This window comes from Canis lupus, chromosome 10 (assembly GCF_011100685.1).
Source record: "Canis lupus familiaris isolate Mischka breed German Shepherd chromosome 10, alternate assembly UU_Cfam_GSD_1.0, whole genome shotgun sequence".
In the NCBI taxonomy this organism is placed as follows: Eukaryota; Metazoa; Chordata; class Mammalia; order Carnivora; family Canidae; genus Canis; species Canis lupus.
The window spans coordinates 27,055,440-27,076,205 of record NC_049231.1 but is presented as its reverse complement, the minus strand read 5'-3'; the positions used below and the strand labels follow the sequence as shown (position 1 = coordinate 27,076,205).

The 20,766-nt window shown below is 52.7% G+C and overlaps 2 protein-coding genes and 1 long non-coding RNA gene across 4 annotated transcripts in view; 2 read left to right on the top strand and 1 right to left on the bottom strand.

The window, feature by feature from the left end:
• Window positions 1-712, top strand: part of GTPBP1 (GTP binding protein 1) — a 28,602-nt gene extending 27,890 nt beyond the window's left edge. The window contains exon 12 of the mRNA XM_038550546.1: window positions 310-712. Within this exon, the coding sequence (XP_038406474.1) occupies window positions 310-384 (75 nt within the window). The 3' untranslated portion in view covers window positions 385-712. The remainder of the gene's footprint in view (window positions 1-309) is intronic.
• Window positions 709-20,403, bottom strand: SUN2 (Sad1 and UNC84 domain containing 2). 2 transcript variants are annotated; one of them, XM_038550542.1, is made up of 18 exons: window positions 20,208-20,403; window positions 17,056-17,214; window positions 16,068-16,258; window positions 15,571-15,708; window positions 14,731-14,826; window positions 14,238-14,331; window positions 13,223-13,293; window positions 10,878-11,002; window positions 7,879-8,133; window positions 7,402-7,479; window positions 6,941-6,984; window positions 5,967-6,132; window positions 5,394-5,615; window positions 4,998-5,082; window positions 4,492-4,607; window positions 4,180-4,347; window positions 3,797-3,889; window positions 709-2,360 (listed from the first exon to the last, which is right to left on the bottom strand). In XM_038550542.1, exons 2-18 carry the CDS (start codon window positions 17,175-17,177, stop codon window positions 2,247-2,249), a joined length of 2,178 nt encoding a protein of 725 aa, XP_038406470.1. In that variant the 5' UTR covers window positions 17,178-17,214; window positions 20,208-20,403; the 3' UTR covers window positions 709-2,246. The 2 variants fall into 2 exon arrangements, with proteins under 2 accessions (XP_038406470.1, XP_038406472.1); XM_038550544.1 differs by having other exon boundaries at window positions 4,998-5,079.
• On the top strand, window positions 9,796-17,675 carry LOC111097649. Its single transcript, XR_005365583.1, has 3 exons — window positions 9,796-10,473; window positions 17,079-17,183; window positions 17,449-17,675. It is a non-coding gene; the product is annotated as an uncharacterized LOC111097649 (long non-coding RNA).
• Window positions 20,404-20,766: the final 363 nt, after the last annotated feature.

The following is a 20,766-nucleotide window of genomic DNA, read 5'->3' as shown; positions in this document are numbered from 1 at the left end:
CCCAAGGCCTCAGGGCTGGATTTATACCACACCTGGTACCCTTCTGTGGCAGTTTATCCTTAACCCCTCCTTACTGGCCTGTCCCCACCTCTGTTTTCTCAGCTGTGATGGGGACCAGCCCTGGGTCAGGTGCCATAGTCAGGAGCAGAATATGTTGGGAAGTATGGTTGTGAAACCACCCCTGGCCCTTTAAACAGCTCACTAGAGGCAGTGAATCTGGGGACATATTTGCAGGAAGGGCCAGGACCTGTTCCCCTGAGCTGACAGGTTCTGGCTCTTCAGGGAACCCGTCTCCTTGTACCATCCCAGCACAGGTACAAGGGACAAATGTCCAGTTCCCGCGGTGGAGTCCAGTTCCGTACTGAAGGCAGACGTGGTCAGTAGTGAAACAGGTAAATTCTTCTACCTTCTGCTCAAGTGGCACCAAGAGATGCAGGAAAAGCTACCCATTTCATACTGGGATGTCCGTGAGGGCTAATAAAGCCACCTCCCTTCTTCTGCTAGCCCCTGAGCCCAGAATCAAAGAGCAGGGCCAGCCTCAAGCCCATCCTGTCCCCCATCCCAGCTGGGTTATAGTGGAGAAGCCTGGGTTTCTAAAGTTTAGGAATAAGTCTTTGAGGCATTGTTTTGGTGCAGAGTTCATTTTCTTGTTTTCCTAAGAGCAGAGTCCGTCTCCCTTGCCATGCCAGATAAAAACTACACATTCCCTGAATCCTGGGCATAATTTATTTATTTTTTTTGCATAGGCATAAATTAGAATCTGGAGATAAAAAATTCAGAACCAATAGTGCAGCATTTGTGACAGGAGAGCGCAAAACAAAACCTGGTTGTCTGGGCTGGGGCTGGTGCCCAAGGACCACAGGTAGCCTTGGGCCTCATCTTCCTTCCAGCTCCCTCCCCTAGGAGCCCATCTGGGGATCAGCCTCCACAGTAGCCCCTCTCAGCAGCCGGGTTACAAGGAACTGAAATCAGCCAGTGCCCCCACAGAACGGGGCTAGGAATCAAGCCCAAAGCTTTTCAGTTAAAAAACAGACCTTGAAAAAATATATACATAATACAGCAGGGCCTGCTGGGTCTAAAAGCCGTCTCTTCCCCAGCCTACCACCCCTGAAGGCCGCACCCCCTAGGAGATGAGCCAGAAAGGAAACCATCTGAGAAAGAGCTGAAAGAGTCCAAGGGGGTAGCTGAGGATCAGGGCCCTTAGAGTTAGGCACCTGTTTGGGATGGGGCCCCTAGTACAGACAGACCTCTTCCTACCACGACACCTTAAATGTTACCAAGAGCTTGGGGAGTACCCTACTCCCCACCCTTTTAAGCTTACCCTAGCTGCTTATAGCCTCAAAAGACCAGTCTAGGCTCCCTGCACCCTGGGGGAATATGGCAAGCTTGCTCTGGGGCATAGGCAGGCCCTAGCAGGAATGAGGAGCAAAGTGGACCCAGGTCCCAGCATCGGGAGAGAGAAAGCAACTAGTCCCAGCAGACAGGGAATCCTACAGGCTGGCCCTTGGCCCCTCAGACGCTCACAGGAGCCAGAGCCTCAAGAGTATGGGAAGCCCAATGGCCCACTTTGACCCAGAACAAATACAGTGTATAGAGGCTTTTTGGGGACCTCACAGGTCAAGCTCCCTTAAGTTGATGGCACTAGACTTCTGGAAGAGCCCGGCTGTCCTGTACAAGGAGTTTCCTGCCAGGGGCTCAATCCCAGCCTGTACCGTGAACACTTTCTTCCCAGAGGACCTTATTTCCCTGCCTGTGGATGGGGGCAGCTCACTTGCCCCAGGCCCTCACTCATCCCATCCCCAGCTTTGGCACCTGATTCATTCACAGGCCTACCAACAGCAGCTCCCTGGGTGCCAGCCCCCCATCTTGGTTAAGGGGCAGACAGGTTTCACCCACCTTTGCTGGAACATGTCCACTCATTGCTTCTTTCCCTGTCTCAATCCCTCACAATATGCTACATATATACATCCTCCCAAGAAGGGGAAGTAGACACCCAGTGCCTGGCACAAGGAGGACAGAGAAAAGGGATGCTGGAACTTGCTGTCCACCTCGAGCTGTCCTGCTGCTAGGAAAGCCCTGCATGTTCTTTCTCAGCTCCATTGGGCCAGCGATTCTTGCTCCTGGAAGTCAGTGCACTGGTCAAGCATGTGGGGAAGTGGCAAGGGTGCTGCTCTCCCACTCCCAGAGAAGGGGGCACATGCTGAGAGGGGCTGGCCTCCCAGCTGGCTGGCCACAGCAGAGAAGGCCTAGTAGGTGGGTTCCCCATGCACCCGGAAGCGGTAGATGCAGGTGTATTCAGGGTGGCCCCAGTTAGTCAAGATCCGAAGCTCCACCACCTGGTATGTGGCCATTTTAGTGTCCTGGGTAGAGAAAGAAGGGATTAGGAGTGAGTGTCCAAGTCCTCAGACCTCACTGACAGGAGGGCAGGAAGGAGGACAGCCATGCCCAGGGCCAGATGCACTCCCCCCACCCATAGGCCTCCACAGAGAAGTAGACTTCAAAGCCCCTATCTTCAGACCATGGAGCAGAATTTCCACCCTCTGAGCCAAGGAGCCCCAGGAGCTTCAGAGGTCCTCTAGGGGCCACTGACCCACAGCCACATAAAAATGGCCTTGTAGTTGAGGACCAGCTAGATTCATCCCATACTGACAGATTCACAGGAGTTATCACTGTCAGTGGACAGAATTTCCTTTTACTCTGAAATAGAATTTTTCTTTCTCAAGTGCTCAGTAGGCCTCTGTCCTCTTTGCTCAAAAACTCACATTTTTTAAGTAAGCTTTGGAGCAAAGTTCCCCGGGTTTGATGCCAATAGGCACAGCGTTTTCCTATTCTTCCTGTCTCCCTCTGGCCTTCCACACAGCCTCTTGTCCTCTGCCTTCTCCTAAAGGCTCAGTCTACACACATGCCGTGAGAAGTCGCAAGCACTCCACTGGCTCAGTTATATAGACAGCTGTCAGCTCCAGGGTGATATCTGGGTCCCCTGATGGCTCCACTAGACTGTCCCACAGTTGCCTCAGACTTGGTGGCCAAACCCCCTCCTGCATTAGCCTGCCTCTTGGCACCTGGGAGCCATCCTCACCTTCCCCCTCCCCTCTTTTGTCCAACCTGATCCTTGGCCTCCCACCTCCTCACACTCTCTTTCTGCAACCACTTCCTGACTGGTCTTTTCCATTTCTACACGGTCATAGCAATCTTCCTACAATGCCTTGTCACTTATCTAAAACCTGGCAGTGCCCAGCCCTAAGGGCCAAAAGTGTTTGGCCTGATGGCTAGGCCTGCCTCTCTATAGCCTCCCTTCCTACCACTGTCCCTTAACCATCTCACCCAATTCTTCACCCCTGGTATACTGCTTAAGCCCCCTGCTCAGCATACATCTGGGCTGCTTATTAGAACATTGATTCCTTAGGGCTCCTAAAACCTAGGAGCCTATCTCCCGGGGTAGAGACTGGGAATCTCCATTTCTAACAAGGGCCTGGGAGACTGATGCCCACTCAAACTGAGGCAGTCAGCCTCCCTCTGCCCCCTAGCCATGCTGCACTGCCTGAAGCCCAACTGGGCCACCCTCAGACAACTGCTCTAACCGGGATGGGCCCTCCCCTGTGCATACATCTATGTGGTACCTCTCCCATGCCCCTTGAGCATGGGAGTCTGTTCCCTACCTTGAGCTCTGGGAAGGCAGGAGCTATACTTTTTCTTGCCCTGAGCCCCCGGTGCCTGGCCCAGGGTAAGTGTTCAGAAACCGTTGAGTGGATGGGAAAGTGAATGTCACCTCTGTTAGCATAGCAGCATCCCATACCTGAAAATAGAAGGTCTGAATGGGCTCCCCATCCTGGTCATAGGTGAACTGGCCAAGAAGTGTCCCCTCTTGCTGCAGATCTTCATCAAACCCCTGAGAAGAGAACAAGGGATGGAGAGAAGATCTTGCTCTTAGAACAAGTGCCCTAGTCCCCCAGGGAGGAACACTTCCCCTTCCTGCTCCCACACTGGTTCCCTCCCACACGAGCAGGTCAGGCAGGAGCCTTGGCAGGACTGCAGGGGGGCCCAAGCCCTGTGCCCAGTTTCTTCCAGCACAGCCTAAGATAACTGGGACTGAGAACCATTTCCCACCTTGCCGCACTCTCTTCCTAATGTACTCCCTCCCAAAGACCAATCCCAGCTTTATCCTTGGTAGAGACTCACAAAGATAGAGAAGTCCTTGGGGGCACTGGAGATGGTGCTGTTAGGCGACAAGGACTTGGGGACATGCTCTAAGGTGACAGCAGTGGGGCGGATGCGGGCAGAGAGGCGAACCACGGCAAAGCCCTGGGGCCCCTGGAAGGCCCAGCAGTTGCCTGGATGCACATCTGGCTGGAGAGGAAGGAAGCTGGGTCAGCATAAGGCTGGTGACAAAGCTTACGCTAGGCACAGCTTTTGCTGACCCAGGATGAGAGTTCCCAGCTATGTAGGTGACTCTGCTTGGGGCCCCTGCTGCTGCCCTCTTTGGGTGCCTACCTGGAGGATGACTCGGGGCGACTGGGAGTGATACCACAGAGGGATGCCGAAGAGGCTGAGGAGGGCCGTCTTGGTCTCGTAGGTCTCAGAACACCGAGTGCTGATAACACTAGCCCCTAAGTCAGGAAAGCAAGGCAGTGTGGGCACCTGGAACTGAACCCTAGCGGGGGGTAGGGGGAGAGACCCATACACCAGGGCATCTCACCAGCTCAAGGAACCTAGGCGGGATGACTATTGTCATGTCCTCTCTGAGGCTGGAGGGCAGATGCCCCAGGCCTAGTCTGTATCCCTCAACTGTACCCAACTACAAAATAACTGTAAATGTCAGCTTCTCCCTGGGCAAGAATGGTGTTCAGTTCATCCAGACTTCTCCAAGCTTATTCACTTGCCTTTGTTGTGTTTTGTGCTGATCTCAAGCCCCACTGGCCTAGCACCATGGCCGCCCCGGCAGATGCTAGAGGGCCAGCCAGCATGGGGACTGGGCAAAGGGTAGAGTGCACACACACCTCCTGATTCCAGAGCGTAGTCCACCATCCCGATGCGGTCCTCACTGTAGCGCTTCAGGGCCTGGTTTACAATGCGCTGCACCTGCTAAAACAGGCATCCATGCGGCTGCCATGAGAAACACTCTTCCACCCTTGAGCCCCCTACTACTGAGGGCCAGGGACCCATGAACAGGCCCCTCCTATCCTGTACCACACACTGGTGTTCAGCCATACGGGCCACATACCTAGGTGTACCCCACCCCTACCAGCCCCAAAGCAAACATCAGAGCCTCTCGCATGTCACTTAGGCCTTATAACATACCATGAAGCTGGCAGTGTGGGACTGTGCAGGTCTATGGCTCCCAGGGAGAACACTATGTCAGGGTGGGTATGTTCCAGGGGCCATACAGTCCTCACCTCCTCTGTCACCCCAATCACGCCTTCCTTCTGCAGCGTTAGCCCCAGGCTGGCGGCAGCCTCCCTTGCTGACTTGCCCTGCATCTCGGCCACGTGGGCAAGGATCTTGTTCTCCAGCTCCTGCAGCTGAGCTTGCATCTCTTCTCGTTGAAGGAGCCCAGTGCGGGTTCCCCCACCTCGGAGAAGGAACTGACTGACCCAGGCAGGAAACTGAGACTCCACCTAGGGACCAAAAAAAAAAAAAGGTCTCTGAGAGGCTCACAGGGACAGTGTTGCTGTGGTGGCCCAGGGCAGGGTAGTGCCTGGCTTGAGTGGAGGAGGTAGGAGGGAGCACGCCAGCAGATCCTGCTAGCCCACATGGAGGAAAGAGTTGTGAACAACCCTCCAGGTTACTGAAAACAAAACAGGAAGAACTCTTGTCAAAGAAAGCCAACATCTGTGCCAAATGCCAAGCAGGGACCTGGGGGACTAACTGGCCACCGGGGCAAGAGGCTCTTTGCCACATAGGCTTTTAGGGCAGATACTCTTAGAGGACAGGGTGTTCAGCAGGGGACTTGGATGGTCCCAACTTACATCATCCCTCACAGCCTGCAGCTGCTGGGGCAGGAGGCCCACTTGGTCTGCCACCGAGCTCTGCTTCAGGCTCAGGGCTGCCAGTTCCTGCCGCAGGCCTGTCAGCTGACCCTCCAGCCGCCCCAGCTCCTTCATAGAGTTCTCTCGGAAGGATTCTTGGGTCATCCTACTCCCAAAGAGAGGAGAAAACAGTAAGCCTTGGATCTCTGGTGAGGGGTAAGGCCATGCTGAGGAACACAAAAGAATCCCCTAATTGGCTCCTGATAGAAGTGTGTGCCCATCATGGACAGGTGAATGCAAGGCCCTACACCTGGGGACTCTGGCTGTAGAACATAGCCGCAGTGTCTACAATTGGTCTGATCCTGAAGAATGAATTCTTATCCTGTTACCTTTCTTTTTTTTTTTTTTTTTTTTTTTTAAAGATTTTATTTATTTATTCATGAGAGATACACACACAGAGAGAGAGAGAGAGAGAGGCAGAGACATAGGCAGAAGGAGAAGCAGGCTCCATGCAGGGAGCCCGATGTGGGACTCGATCCCAGGACTCCAGGATCCTGCCCCCGGCTGAAGGCAGCGCTAAGCTGCTGAGCCACTGGGGCTGCCCTCCTGTTACCTTTCTAAACCCAGATCCATAGTTCACTCTGCCTTGGCCTCTCCCACCCCACCCCCACCCCCACATACCGCTGTCTGGGGCATGGGAAGGCTGTCTGCATGAGCCTGTGCACAAAAGATGGTGTATCTATACATGAACCCACAAATCCCAATTCTCTTGTGGTGGCCCCCTTCCCAACCTCTCTTTTACTTCAAGGACAGGCTCTAGGCAGGTGTTTCTGAGCTAGGTTTTGGCCATCCCCTCTGCTTAGAACACTATCTGAACTCTGCTCTGGGGCTCTGCACCCCAGGCCTGCCTCGCTGTTGGCAGCGGGGAGAGCAGGGGGAGGAGCAGGCCTAGGCCAGATGGCAGTGCCCATTACCTTTGCCACTCAGACTTCAGTTGCTGGAGTCGAGCCTCTGACTCCTGTAAGCCGGAAAAAGGGACAAATACAATAAATGCCAGACTCGGAGCAATTGGTCTCCCAGAGCAGGATCTGTTCCCTTTGGAGTCTGTTTAATCACAGCCCCACCTTGGAAAACCTTAAACACCTCCTAGTCAATGTCCTTAGGGAGAGCCACCCTGCTGCCACACTTACACATTCATTCATTCACTCATTTATTTGGCATGTTATACCCAACACAACAGACCTCTTGAAAGCAACCCTTCATCAAGCATGCTCCAACGCATCCCTGCAAAGCATTCCAGAGCCCTAGGGTTCAGCTCCTGCAGAAGTCAGGAGATTATACCCCCACCCCATCTGGTGTCTAAGCAGGCACTTTGGGAGAGCCAAGCTGTCTCAGCCCAAGAGCAGATGTTGAACTGGATCAGGGCCCCACCAACCTGGGAGGCCTGGACAATTTTCTTAAAGAGGTCTTCCAAGTCTTGTTGATGCTCTGCTCTCAGGGTGACCAGTTCTTCCTGTCAGACATAGGCGAGTGTCTGAGGTTTTTTACTGAATTATAGGCAGAAGAAACTTAACCACCAGTAAGTGGTGGGATTGGAATCTGAACCAGGCCTGACTGTAAACTTCAGGTCCTGGCCTTTATGCTCCAGTGCTTCTTGGAAACACGCAAGACTCCTTTGATATCTACTGCACACCTGTTGTGCCAGGCACTCTACAGTCTCATGCTCTCACAATCGGGTGGGGGAGCGAGGGTAAACACCATAGCCTCCATTTTACATGAGGGAACTAAGGCTTAAAGGAGGTAACTCCCAAGTGACGCATTGCTGTCTTCATGTCAGGGTGTGTAGGGGCTCCTCCCTCCCCCTATACACCCACAGTGTCACCCACACGCCACTTCGCTCACGCTCAGAGACCTGGATCCGAGCAGCTGTGTCCCTGCGGAAGTCCTCCTTCAGGGCAGCCTCACGGCGGCTCACCAACCCCTCCAGAAGTGCCAGGGTGTCCTCCTGGCTCAGGCCTACGTGGCCTCCTCCACCAGTGGCCCCTTGCCGCAGTTCCAGACGTTCCAGCCGCATAGCCTCCTTCTGCCAGTTGGAGGAAAATTCAGCAGCGAGAGCTTCCAGGCGCCGCTCCAGGGAGTGTATCCGGGACAAGATGCGCTGCTCAGTCTGGCGGGGTAGGGAGGGAAAAGCCATGAAGGTGAGTGATCTAGGACGACAATGCTTCCTGAACAGAAAGGGAAGAGAATCCCAGAAACACCCAAATGTGACACACGCTGGCTCTGAGGACAGTCTGTGCCCTGCAGGTAGGTGAGTACACCAGAAGGTAGGGTGCCGTAAGTCTGCTGACACGACAATGCAGTACAGGACGCTAGACACATGTGGTCTGGGAGGGTTTGATCCCCAAGGAGGAGTGTGTGTGGGCCAGGTGTGTGCACACACATCCCTCCCCAGAGACACTCCAAATGGAGGGACAGGTCCAAGCAGAGAATCAGAAGGAGCTGCAGGGGGCTGCGTGGCCTGCTGAGCTAACCCCAGCCCTCTCCCCTCCTACATGTGTGCACATGCTGGAAAGCAGGGGGTCAGGGGGTTCAGCTGCTGACCTCAGCAGCTCCCACTTTGTCCAAAAGAACTATGGCTAATAGACAGAAATGTTTGAAAAGGCTTGCTTTCTTCTCTTTAATTGGAGGGCCCACCGAGTAAAGAGAATATAAGTCATTTGGACTTGAGGGTTGCTCCTAACAGCATGCCATGAAGTTTGAGAAACTTGCTAGCTTAAGAACAAAAATCTTTGCCAAGAGAAAAACTAATCTGTCAACTGTCCATTAGAGACAGGGACTTCCTGGGTGCAGAAGCTGCTTCTGATTTTTTAAATCTTTTTAAGTAGACTGTGTATTTGCAGGACTCAAAAAGCAAAGTGTTAAGAAGTCACTCTGGATGGCTTAGCTGATTAAATGTCTGCCTTTGGTTCAGGTCATGATCCTGGGGTCCTGAGATTGAGGCCTGTGTTGTGCTCCCTGCTCAGCAGGGAGCCTGCTTCTCCCTATGCCTCTGCTGCTCCCCCTGCTTGTGCTTTATCTCTTTCTCTCAAATAAATAAAATCTTAAAAGAAAAAAAAAAAAAAAAAAAAAGACACCCGAGTGGCTCAGTGGTTGAACATCTGCCTTTGGCTTAGGGCATGATCCCGAGGTCCCAGAATCTAATCCCACATCAAGGCTCCCTGCGGGGAGCCTGCTTCTCCCTCTCCCTAGGTCTTTGTGTCATACATACATACGTAAATAAAATCTTCTAAAAATCTTTTAAAAAGTCACTCTCCTAATTTGTGTCCCTATCTACCTGGTGCCCTCAACCACCAAACCAAACAACGATTTTCATTGGTGTCTTTATGTCAGTGTAAGCGAGTACAAAGATATACTCTCCCTTTTCTCAGAAAAGGTGGTCCCGGGATCCCTGGGTGGCGCAGCGGTTTGGCGCCTGCCTTTGGCCCAGGGCGCGATCCTGGAGACCTGGGATCGAATCCCACATCAGGCTCCCGGTGCATGGAGCCTGCTTCTCCCTCTGCCTGTGTCTCTGCCTCTCTCTCTCTCTCTCTCTCTCTGTGACTATCATAAATAAAAAAAAAATTAAAAAAAAAGAAAAGGTGGTCCCGAAATTGTATTTAACATTTTTACTAATGATTAAAAAAGGGAGGGATCCCTGGGTGGCGCAGTGGTTTGGCGCCTGCCTTTGGCCCAGGGCGCGATCCTGGAGACCCGGGATCGAATCCCACATCAGGCTCCCGGTGCATGGAGCCTGCTTCTCCCTCTGCCTATGTCTCTGCCTCTCTCTCTCTCTCTCTCTGTGACTATCATAAATAAATAAAAATTTAAAAAAAATTAAAAATAAATAAAAATAAAAAATAAATAAAATAAAAAAGGGAAAGTTATAATGCCAAAACAGGTCATTTTAATGAAATGGTAACACATGAGGGTCAGGAAAGTAATATCCACCAAAATAAATGATGAAAAATGTGTTATTCAACTAACTATTCAGCAAGATACAAGCAAAATTCAAATATATTTAGGGAGTAAAGAATTAAATTTTCATTTTTCCCCGCACACATTCAAATTGTCTGTGTACCTGTTACCCCCACTGGACTGCAGGCTCCCTGAGGACACAGCCTGGGCTGCAAAAGTGGCCCTTGTTCTATCTTCCTCCCTGTGGCTTTGCAGGTACTCCCATCAAGAGCTGGAGTCTATGTCCCCCTCTTGGAATCTAGACTGGCTCTGAGATTAACTTTGGCTTAGAATGTGGTGGAAAGGACAGTTCTGAATCTAGGCCTTATTTTGCTCTCATGGAACCATGGTCAGCTGCCATGAGAACAAGACCAGGCTATCCTGCTGGACGAGAAAAACACGTGTGGCACACAGCCTGCTGGGTCAGGCCTAACCCAACCCACCCCCACTGACCCATCAACCAACTGCAGACATGCAGGGGAGCCCAGCCTAGCCACCCAGATGATCCAGACCCGTGAGCTAATCAAATGCTTGTAGTTTTAAGGTGCTGATTTTAGGGGTGATTTACTTGTAACTGGCAACTGACCAAACAGCACATTATTCATAGAAGATGCTTAGTAAATGTTTATGAAACTACTGAAAAGGAACAAAGTAGACAAAATGATTTGTCTCATCCCTCTTCTGTTTTCTGTGCTTAAGATGGCAACTAACTTTGGGTCAGTTTGAAGTCCTATTTAAGCTCAAGCAAACTACTCTCCTGTACCTCCACCACAAACAGTAGAGAAAGGGGTATCCTGGGAGACAAGACAGTTTACCAGCAAGGACCATGCCTCTTCTTAGCCCCATATATAAGGTGTAAGGGCAGGGAAATGAATTATAAATGGGCAGAGTGAAGACCCACAGCTGTAAGATACTCACCTGGAAATGGGATGCATCTCTGGACTCCCACACATCATGCTGCCTGCTGCTGCCCTTTGCTGCCCACCAGGAAACCAGAGCCGGGTGGAATGTCTGCAGCCCATAGGGGTAGAAATACCAAGCACCTGTACAGAGGACAGGGGGTCATCCAGGCCACGGGCCAGGCAGGAAGGCACAGCTGCTGAAGATGGCCTAATGAACACAAGTTATTAGCAGCTTGTCTCATTTCTGTGAGCTGTGCTGCTGGAAGGCAGTACGGGGGATGGAAGTTCCCATGATTCTCTGAGGCAGCAACATCCACCTGACAGTCCCAGAGTATATGCATTCGCACATCCCTCAGGAATCCTCATTTTTCTGTAGACAGCAAAACTTGGAGAATGTGGCTATAATAAGCTAGGGATGATCCTGAGGTAGAACCAGAGGCCCTGATGGTGGTTCTCAGCCCCAAATGTCCATTAGAATCACCCAGGAAACTTTTAAAATACCCAATATCTGGCCCCACTGAATTCACTGGACTGACGAATCCCTCTCTAGGTGAGGGGTTTCTTTTGTTTGTTTGTTTTTGTTTTTTTGTTTGTTTTTTTTTTAAAGATTTTGTGAGAGAGCAAGTAGGGGGAGGGGGAGAGAGGAAGAAGCAAACTCCATGCTGAAGCACAGAGCCCTATGTGAGGCTTGATCCCATAAGCCCGAATCATGACCTAAGCCAAAACCAAGAGTTGGATGCCCAACCAACTGAGCCACCCCAGTGCTCCTGTAGGTGAGTCTTAAAAGCTCCCCAGGACGGGCACTGGGTGGCTCAGTTGGTTAAGTGCCTGCCTATTGGTGTCAGGGCCATGAGTTCAAGCCCAACTAAAGTGGACTCTATGGGAAAAAAAATAAAACACCTCCCCAGGTAACTCTAATGGGCTGCAATGCTTGAGAATCAAACAAGACAATAAGAGGATGCTTTTGAAAAAAAAAAAAAAAAAGGTGCTTTTGATCCAAGACCCAGCACAAGGCTACAGCCACAGTGACACTTGCATCTTGCTTTAGGGGTCATCTGTCTGCTCGTGATGTATTCACTCCTGAGCTATGCACATGCGTGTGTGAGAAGGAATGAGGGCCCCTAAAAAGCCATATTAGCCAGTGGGTCTCCATCCCGGTAAGACCACACTCGTCACACGATCATTGACTGTGAGCAAGTGCAACAGGAAGCACCCCCTCTCATTGGGCTTTTAGTCAGTCCCTCTGGACATGCCTCACTAAATGCACTCCCTGAGCAGGCCATTCCACCAGCCTTTCAGACCCTCCACACACTCAGCATGTTGCTGCCAGGACATCAGCTCCATCAAACCCACAGTGAAATGCAAATTAACAGAGGTAACTCATGAACAAAACACTATACAATCCTAGAGCATCATTATTATTTTTAGAGTGATGCCCAGTTTCCACTGGAAATGAACAAGCTGTTCTTGTAACAGGAAACAAAAAGGAAATGAAATCAACACTTGGAAAATGTTTCTACCTTGCTATTTAATAAATACAAGTTGAGTAGATGCTAAACCTATAAAACCAACTCAAAAAATAAAAGAAACTATGGTCTCTATAAATTGTAGATTGATAAAATCATTAAAACCCTGGGGGCAATAGAGGCAACTCCTACAGAACTGTGAGACTCCTGTGAAACAGACATGTCGAATTACAAGCTGAACACAAAATATATAAACAATACAACTACGTAAGACACATGAAAGTCCTAGGATAGAGTTTGGAACAATGTCAAGCAACTTGTAAATGAGCTATGTTAGTTATAAAAAGGCATTCTTCTCTTTACTACTTTGTTTTGGTCCTGAAGATAAAGATTGAATTTGACATTGTAACAAGAATTCACTCACCTAGACTACATCCTGATTTGGAATGGAGGGGAAAAGACTACTAATAACAGTGTCAAGATCTCTGCTTTTTACCCCAATAAAAGGGGTAAAAACATGTACTAGGGCATGTTCTGACCCAGGTGGCTCCAAGAATGCTCTAGACAGGCCAGGCAATCCAGTGCAGCCACTCAAACAGGACAAGATCAGTGGTGGATTGGGGCATACCCCTTTCACCCCGGGACACCCTCAGAATGCAGCATGGGTCAGTGAGGACCCAGGAGAGCCGAAGGCCTGGGAGCTGCCCCAGCTCAGTCTGATCCCACTCATCCTGCCTCGTTCCCTTTCTTGTAGGCGATCACTGTCGCTCTGGTTTTCCCATCTCTGCTCAGCGCCAGCCCCCACCCACCCCGCCCTACCCCTCGGGCTCAGCCAGCACCATTTCGGCCTGGCATGCTCATCCTACCCCTCCCCTGCAATGCTGGGGAAGCTCACCATAGGTCAGGCCAGTCATGAGCAGCAACAGCAACAGGAACCACAGGAATGTCTTCACAGATGAGAAGCGCCTAGACCACAGGAGGGGATGGCAGGGAAAGCGGGGGCGGGGGAGGATGAGGGTGGTGGTCAAGAGGGCATTTGGGCCTCTGCAGCCCCATAGGGAGTCTGCAGAGGCTTTTCCTGAGTGCTTAACTGGAGTTGGAGGGGGATGCCTTGGAGTGTCTCATCTTGCCAGGGCCGGATTGGACACTTTGGAGATTTCCCTTCAGGTCTTGGAATAATGGGGAGAATTATGACTGTGAATTTTATTGATGTTATTAAAACAAAAGAGTGGGGTCTTTGAAAAACCTGAAATTTTCATATATAGAGGTCCTCCAAGCAAGCAATTCTAGAAAAAAAAAAATACAACTCCTTAAACACTATTTTAGAAAAATGAGGAACCTTCTTTTGGTGGCACAGATCCTCTTCTCAGCACAGCTGGCCAACCATCCAGCCAGGATTAACGGCCAAAGGACCCTGACTTCCTGGCTTAGTTTTCTTTCCTGGCTCTGCTGGGTCAGGGACTTGGGAAATAAACCCACAGCATCCTCATGCAGCACCTATTCCTGACTTCTGAACGCACAGCAGAGACTCTGGGTTCTAGACTGGCACGAGGCCACGAAAGAAGCTGAACCTCCATGGAAACACCACTTCTTGGCCAGAGCCTAAAACCTGACTGGCAGGAGGCAGGCCAAACTCAGAAGTGGTGGGATGGGGCTGGCATTTAGCAGGAAGTACCCAAGAACAGGAACCGTAATTCCAGAATACTTCCTGAAGAGCTCCTGGTTTGGAAAACACCTGACTCAGTCCCATCATCTGTCAGGCAAAGAGGGGCTCCGGGAAGCCTAATGCATGCTCAAGTAGACTGGGACAAAGACCTTCGGGGAAAGGACATATATGGGTTTAGAAGCTTTTTTGGTCCCTTCTGTCCCAGGGCTTCTGGATTCATTGTCAAAGTGGGGGTCTTGCTTACCTGGTTAAAACGAAGACATCGAGAAGAGAGGCGGCTGTCGTCAGGCGATACCAAGTGGTGCCAACCCACCAGTAGAGGAGTCCAAAGAGCCGGCCTAGGAGAGGGACCAGCAAGGCCTGAGTGTCACCCTGAGCCAGTGGCCTGCAGGTCCATGGTTTCAGAGCACTGGTCTCTCCACCTGCAGCCCTCTATGCCCCTCCCCCCACACTGATGTGCCAGGGCTCCTCTGTCCTGTCTGAGGCTACCCCACTCCTCCAATTCCACCTGCCTGGTCTGCCAACACCCTCCGTCCTGCTCCACGGCTGCTCCTGCCCTTCCACTAGAGAACGCTAGACTGTTACTATGGCTTCTGATTTCCAGTGATTATTCCAGAATGAGCTTTCCCTGACAGTCCTATGGTCTCTTGGTGGAATGCCCAACCACAGGGAGAAGGGGGGAGGAGGGACTGCCATAGAGAATGGAAATAATCATGCACAGAATAGCCAGCACCCACCTGGAGAAGTGACAACCATCCAGAAACAAGAGGCTGCCCAAGAGATGGCGTTCCTTAACCGTGAACCCGAACTACGATGATCAGTCTCCGAGTACCCTGCAGGGATGGACAGGCCACAGCTCAGTCTGTCCCTTTTTTTTTTTTTTTTTTTTTTTTAGATTTTTAAAATTTATTTATTCATGACAGAGAGAGAAAGAGAGAGAGGCAGAGACGCAGAGGGAGAAGCAGGCTCCATGCAGGAGCCCAATGTGGGACTCGATCCTGGGTCTCCAGGATCAGGCCCTGGGCTGAAGGCAGCGTTAAACCGCTGAGCCACCCGGGCTGCCCTGTCTTCACTCTTAAGAGCCCAAGGATAGGGAGACTATCCTATTTGTCTTCTCCTAGAGACTGTGAGCTAAGACCACACATCATTCTCCTTCGCATCCCCCGAGTGTTGCACAGGCCTGGCACCTAGCAGGTCAGTAAATGTCTGTCAGAGGAACAGAGTGATAGGTTTCTGACACATAATTTCCCCTGAGCTTCTTGTCTATGTCCCTCTCCTCATCTGTAATCCTCCAAACCATCGTTCAGAACTGGACTAAAGGGGTCAAGCCCCATGTTAAGTACTTGCTGGAAGTGGAGATGACAGTAGGCTGCTCTGACCCTGGGGACAGGGCAATCACAGTGTGTCAAGGGCCACCCTGGGCCTGAGTTTCAGGGTGCCACGGTGCCATGGAGGGGAGGCCCAGCTGGTCTGTGGAGAGGCCGCCCAGATACTGTGTGCTCTCTCGGGCTGTCAGGAGTCCCCCTCCCCAGGGTCCCCAGGGCCTGCTGGAGTGTTGGTTCCCAGGCGTCACCTACCTGCAAAGTCATCCTCAGAGGAGTAGCCCGAGGAAGAGCCCAGGAAGTCCTCAGAGCTCTTGTCCTCAGCAAGCCCGTTGAGTTTGCTACTCTCCGTGCCACCTGTACCCCTCCTCCTTCTCACCCGCAAATCCTCACCTGCGGAGGGAAGAATGCAGGGTTCTCCTGGGGCAGAGGGATGCTCCCAGGGGGCTATTCTGGAGGGCCTCGTGGGTCACCCTGAGGAGCATCTGTGATGGACAGTCGGAAGTGCCCTGAGCTGCTCCCGAGTTCCCTGGGTCTCCAGGCTCAGAGCAGCTCCATGGCTGCCTTGCTGTCTGAAGCAGCCCGAGCAGGTCAGGTACCAGGCTCCTCTTTCCAAGGGTTTCTGAAGACAGGGAGCCCCTCCTCCGGCCCCGCAGCAGTTAGGACACCACTCAGGGGAAGATTTTCCACCTTGAGTTTCCACTAGAAGCAAAGGAAGCAAAAGCCCTAGGAGGAAGGTTTCCGATACTCACTCCAGTAGGGGTCACCATGCAGGTGATCGTCTAGGATGGAACTCCTGGCAAGGGAGGCGGCCCTGGGACTGCCAAAGTAGGACTCCCTGACCACTGATTCACTGTAGTAGGAGGTGTGTGCGTCGGAGGAGGGGCCCAGCTGTGGCGCTGGGGAGAGGCGCTTCATGTTGCTGGATTTCCTCTTCAAGGTCCTGTGGGAGTTCAGCCAGGAGGGGAGAGGCAGGGAACAGGCAGGTGAGCCCAGCCAGGAACAGGAGAGCAAGTCGCTGGGCCTGCTTCTGGTGAGTGGGTCACCCTTGTTGCTAGGCAACTAGCAGCTCCCAGCTCCTGACTGTGCTAACCACAGGGGCTTTCTCTGCTCACCATTTCCTCTAAATCTCACCAGCAGTTAAGGGATGAAGTCAGGATTCAAATCCAGGTCTCTAACTTCAAAGCCGAAGTTTCTTCTCATGTTTCTTGATGCATTAGCAACTTCTACCACCCGCTAAAAACCCAGACCAACCCAACCTGGCCTCCGAGGGCTAGCGACAGCCTCATGAGCTGTTATCTGGGCCTCATATCTGCAAGCCGGGCAGGATGAGGCGGACGCCGGCTTTAGCTCATTTACCATGCCCCTCAGACTGGGTCCTCTCCCCGGTTGCTTCGCTGGCCCTGCTGAAGCATGGGTCTGGGGAGGATGGTCAGAAGGGCACAGCCATCCATAGCAGAACGGGTTCCTGTGAACCCCACTTGCAATTTGGGGGTTTCTGGCCTGGTTTATTCTTGAAGCTGCCCCTCCCCACTTCCTGTTCTCTGAATGTGAGGGCAATAGCCTGGCTTACAATAAGGGGAGAAAAATCAGCAGTGCTGGATCCTGGCATCCTCAAGGGTGTGAGTGTTCCCCCTCAACCAGACATGGGCATCTGATCTCTACTTAATGAGATGGTAACAGGGAGATGCTGTGCAGGTCAGCGTGATCCACGGTGGTGGGGGGACGGCAATGCCCTACCTGAGAGGACTGTCTTTAAACAGGGTGCTCTGGCTCCCCATCACTGAGCTTCCTCCACTGCTGCTGCCGCCATCATCATCACCCTGGGAGTAGCGCGTGAGGCGCTGGCTTCGGCGAGACATGACAAGGTAGGATGGGGACCTTCCCCCTGAAGAGAGTCTTAGGAGAGAAAGGAGGACATGTGAGGCCTGAGTTTGTTCTCAGCTCCCCACTGGGGACCTGCTTCCCAGGGAACAGTCGGTCCCTGTGCATTCAACCCAAACAGCCTGAGAGGAGGGGACATGGAGTATTTATTAAGCATCCCCTGGCACCCACCCTCCCGCTCTGCCTCGGGCTCAGTTAGTACCTGGGTGGCCTCTCATGGTGCTTCCCACAAGCTTTTCTAATTTTTAGTTTACCTGACTGCTGAACTGCATGAAACGCAGAACCCGACCTTCTGCAAACTTTGGCACATAGCAGAGCACATAGAACATGATAGCCATGCAATAGATGCTAACCAAATGCCTTTGATCGCTGCTGCCGTGCACAGACCCTCCGGTCCAGCCATCCTACCATGCTGCCCTCCCCCTAGAACTGTGTGCACTCTTTCCAGTCATTTATCTTAAAGGAGACACACTTTCTTTTCCTTGTATTTGTACTCATTGATTCAGGGCACGAACCCAACTCGGACTGGAAAAAACCTTCTCTTGGTAAGCTCCCCCTATACATCCTGAAGGTGTGTAGGCTGTGTCCCCCGAGTGGTTACTGTACTGCAACATCAGTGCATCCTGACAGGATGGTGACAGGGAGGACAAAATAGTGTGTGAAATGCCTCCTAGGTACCTGGCTCCTTATACCCATTTCTGATCTTTGTGAACACAAGAGGTCCATTACTGTCATTGTGCAAGGGAGGAACCTGGGACACGGAGATGATCGGTGACCATGCCCATAGTCACCCAGCCTATGAATGACAGAGGCAGGGTTTGAGCTCAGATGGGACAGGTGGCACAGCCTGGGTCTTTCCCCTTTACCATAAAGTTTTCAAGTTGCTTAAGGAATGTGTTGTATGTCCCCAAGGAGAGTCTTTAATAGCCTCAAATATGCTCAGAACAGGCTGTAGACAGAGTTGTCACATGACAGATACTTGTTAACAAATTAACAAAACTGGGAGGTGGAGCAGCAGTGTGGGGTTACAGTCAATCTCTGCAGGAGGGAACAAGTCACCACGTGGGGTGAGAAATCAAGGCTCTGGAATTGGTATCTAGGACTCAAAGGAGGTCAAGGTGAGGAGACCAGGCCAAAGGCAGCGTTCATTCTACAACCAGAGGAGGATTAATAAGCCTTTCAGATATAGAAACGAAAGAAAGAGAAAGAAAGAAAGAAAGAAAGAAAGAAAGAAAGAAAGAAAGAAAGAAAGAAAGAAAGAAAGAAAGAAAGAAAGAAAGAAAGAAAGAGAGAGAGAAAGGAAAGAAAGAAAAGAAAGAAAGAAACCCAAATTCAGAATCTCAGATTACCAATGTAAGGAGTCTCAACGTGGTGCCTTTGCTGCCCAGGTCACAAAGTCTTTGTTATACTCAGGCCTGCTCAAGAGTCCCCAGTATTTGTGACTTATCACGTCTAATATTCCTGGTGGATATTTAAATTGTTAGTTCCCTGGGTAGTGCAGAGGGCAAGGACTCGAATATTTCACAACTCAAGACTGTGGAAACCAGAAGGTCTGGTTAGTCCAGCTGGAGAATTCTAGAAGGTCCTCTTATGAAAAACAAGCAGCCTCATGTCCTGGTCTTATTGGTGTTTTCCCAGCTAAGATGCCCACCTGGCATCCCCCTGTGGTTTTTAGCGGGTGTTGGTAAAGGGACCAACTGGTCGTCATCAAAGCAGGAAGTTAGCCTGGGTCCTTTTCTATATCCCACTCCTTATAAGGCAATTCCACCCTCATGACTGCCCTCCCCACCTGAAAGCTCCAGATGCCCATATAGGCTCCTCCTCTTCGCCCCTGCCTGCAGAAGTGGATGAAGCAAGCCTTCACCCTGGGGCAGAAACAAAGCAATGTTTCTGCCAACTCAAGCTGCTGTTGGCAAGAATATAAATATTCAGAGGGAGGTGTATGGGGTGGGGGTCTGGGGGGTGGGGCGTGGTAGGAAACTGTCAGCAGTCGGCACCCTTCTCCACCCTCCCAGTCTCTCCTGTAGTCCCCGCATCATGAAACAGTTTGCAACCGAGTCTGGGTTTCAGAAGATGAGAACGGTCAAAGTCTGAATCCTCCAAAACAAAACAAGAGCCTCTGGGAGCTCAGATCTTTTGCATATCAGAAGACTCCACCCTCACCAACACACTCACACTCAGTTCAGAAACCCTTTAAGTATCCCTCCTCACTTCTGAGGTGAACCACTTCCGTTTCTCAACTCCACCTTTCCCCACACCCTCTCCACAAACTTCTACGGCAGTACCCAGCCAGTCTTCAGACTTAACCCAGATCTTGGGCGTCTTCCACGGGGCGTTTTCACACTACTTTCCCTCATGGGGCCTGTAAAACGCTGCAGGTGCTAACTCCCTTCTCCATCTTCCCTAACTGAACCTGCAGAGATGGGACTTTTGATTTTTTTTTTTTTTTAAGCAACCACGCGCCTTCCCTGCGATTCTGCTCTAAGTCACACTCCCGCCTCCTATTTGTTTGGTTTCTTTTTTTAAGAACGGAACAAAATGGGCCTTCCTCCTATTCCCAGAGTCTGACAGGCAGAGGCAGAGAACTGCCTGTCCCTGGAAACCGCCTGCCTGGCACGAAAACACAGGCACTGCCCTGGGCCGGTCGGAGGGAGCCCGCTTCTGCTCCCCTCCTCTCGGGAGGCTGTGCCCGGGGAAGTCCCGCCTGGAGACATCCGCCCTGCGGGCCGGCCAGGGGGCGGGCTGCGGGGATGAGTCAGGGCGGCCGGCCCGGCCCGCGCTGGCCCTTCCCCACCGGCCCAGGGGCGTGCGCCGGGTGGGGCTGGAGCGCGGCCCAGCTTGGCCCGGGGAGGAAGGACCAGGCCTGGGCAGCTGGGCCCTGGCCGGAGCGGCCCGACGATGACCCCGGGGTCGGGCTGGGCCCGGGCGCCGCGGAGAGGCGGGCGCGGCCGGCCCACCACCCTTTGCCCCGCTCGCCCGCCCGCCAGAGGCCCACGGCCGGCGGTTACCTGCTGCCGCGGCTGCTCCGTGCGGGGCCGTGGGCGTCCGAGGCCCGCTGCGCCGCCCGGGCGCGCCCCCTTCCCGCGTCGGAATCCCGCGAGCCGCGCTCGGCGAGGGGCCCGGGGCGCGCGGGGAGCGGCGGAGCGGGGCGAGGCCAGCGGGCGGGACGGCGCAGCAGACAATGCGACCCGCGCACAACCGCGCTGCGCGAGTGGGGCCGGCCGGCGCGCGCGTGGCCGAGTGTGTATGTGTGCGCCTGCCAATCAACGCTGACAGGCCGCAGCCCATTGGCCGGGCCCCGCCCGCGTCACCGCCCCCCGCCCCCGCCCATTGGGCGGTTTGAACACAAAGGCCCGGTTCGCTCCGCCCGCCGCGTGGGCCCGGGGGGCCCGGTGTGCCTCCCTGGAGTCCGCGCGTGGGAGGCGCGGGGGCGGCGGCGGCGGCGGCGGGAGGGGTCTGGGCCGGGCCGGCTGCGCACTTGACTCGGCCTGGTGGCTCGGGACACCCGATCCGGCTCCGAGCGCTGCCTGCTGCGCCTCGCCCCGCCCGTGGCCCTGCGGCCGCGGC

Bases quoted from the DNA above. Each gene is read 5' to 3' on its own strand.
- SUN2 (XM_038550542.1), bottom strand. From the start codon at position 17,177: ATGTCTCGCCGAAGCCAGCGCCTCACGCGCTACTCCCAGGGTGATGAT. The intron at 16,259-17,055 runs GTAGGGCATTGC...GAACTCCCACAG, and splicing joins TTTAAAGACAGTCCTCTCAG to GACCTTGAAGAGGAAATCCA. The intron at 11,003-13,222 runs GTGAGCTTCCCC...TCCTCTGTACAG, and splicing joins CATGACTGGCCTGACCTATG to GTGCTTGGTATTTCTACCCC.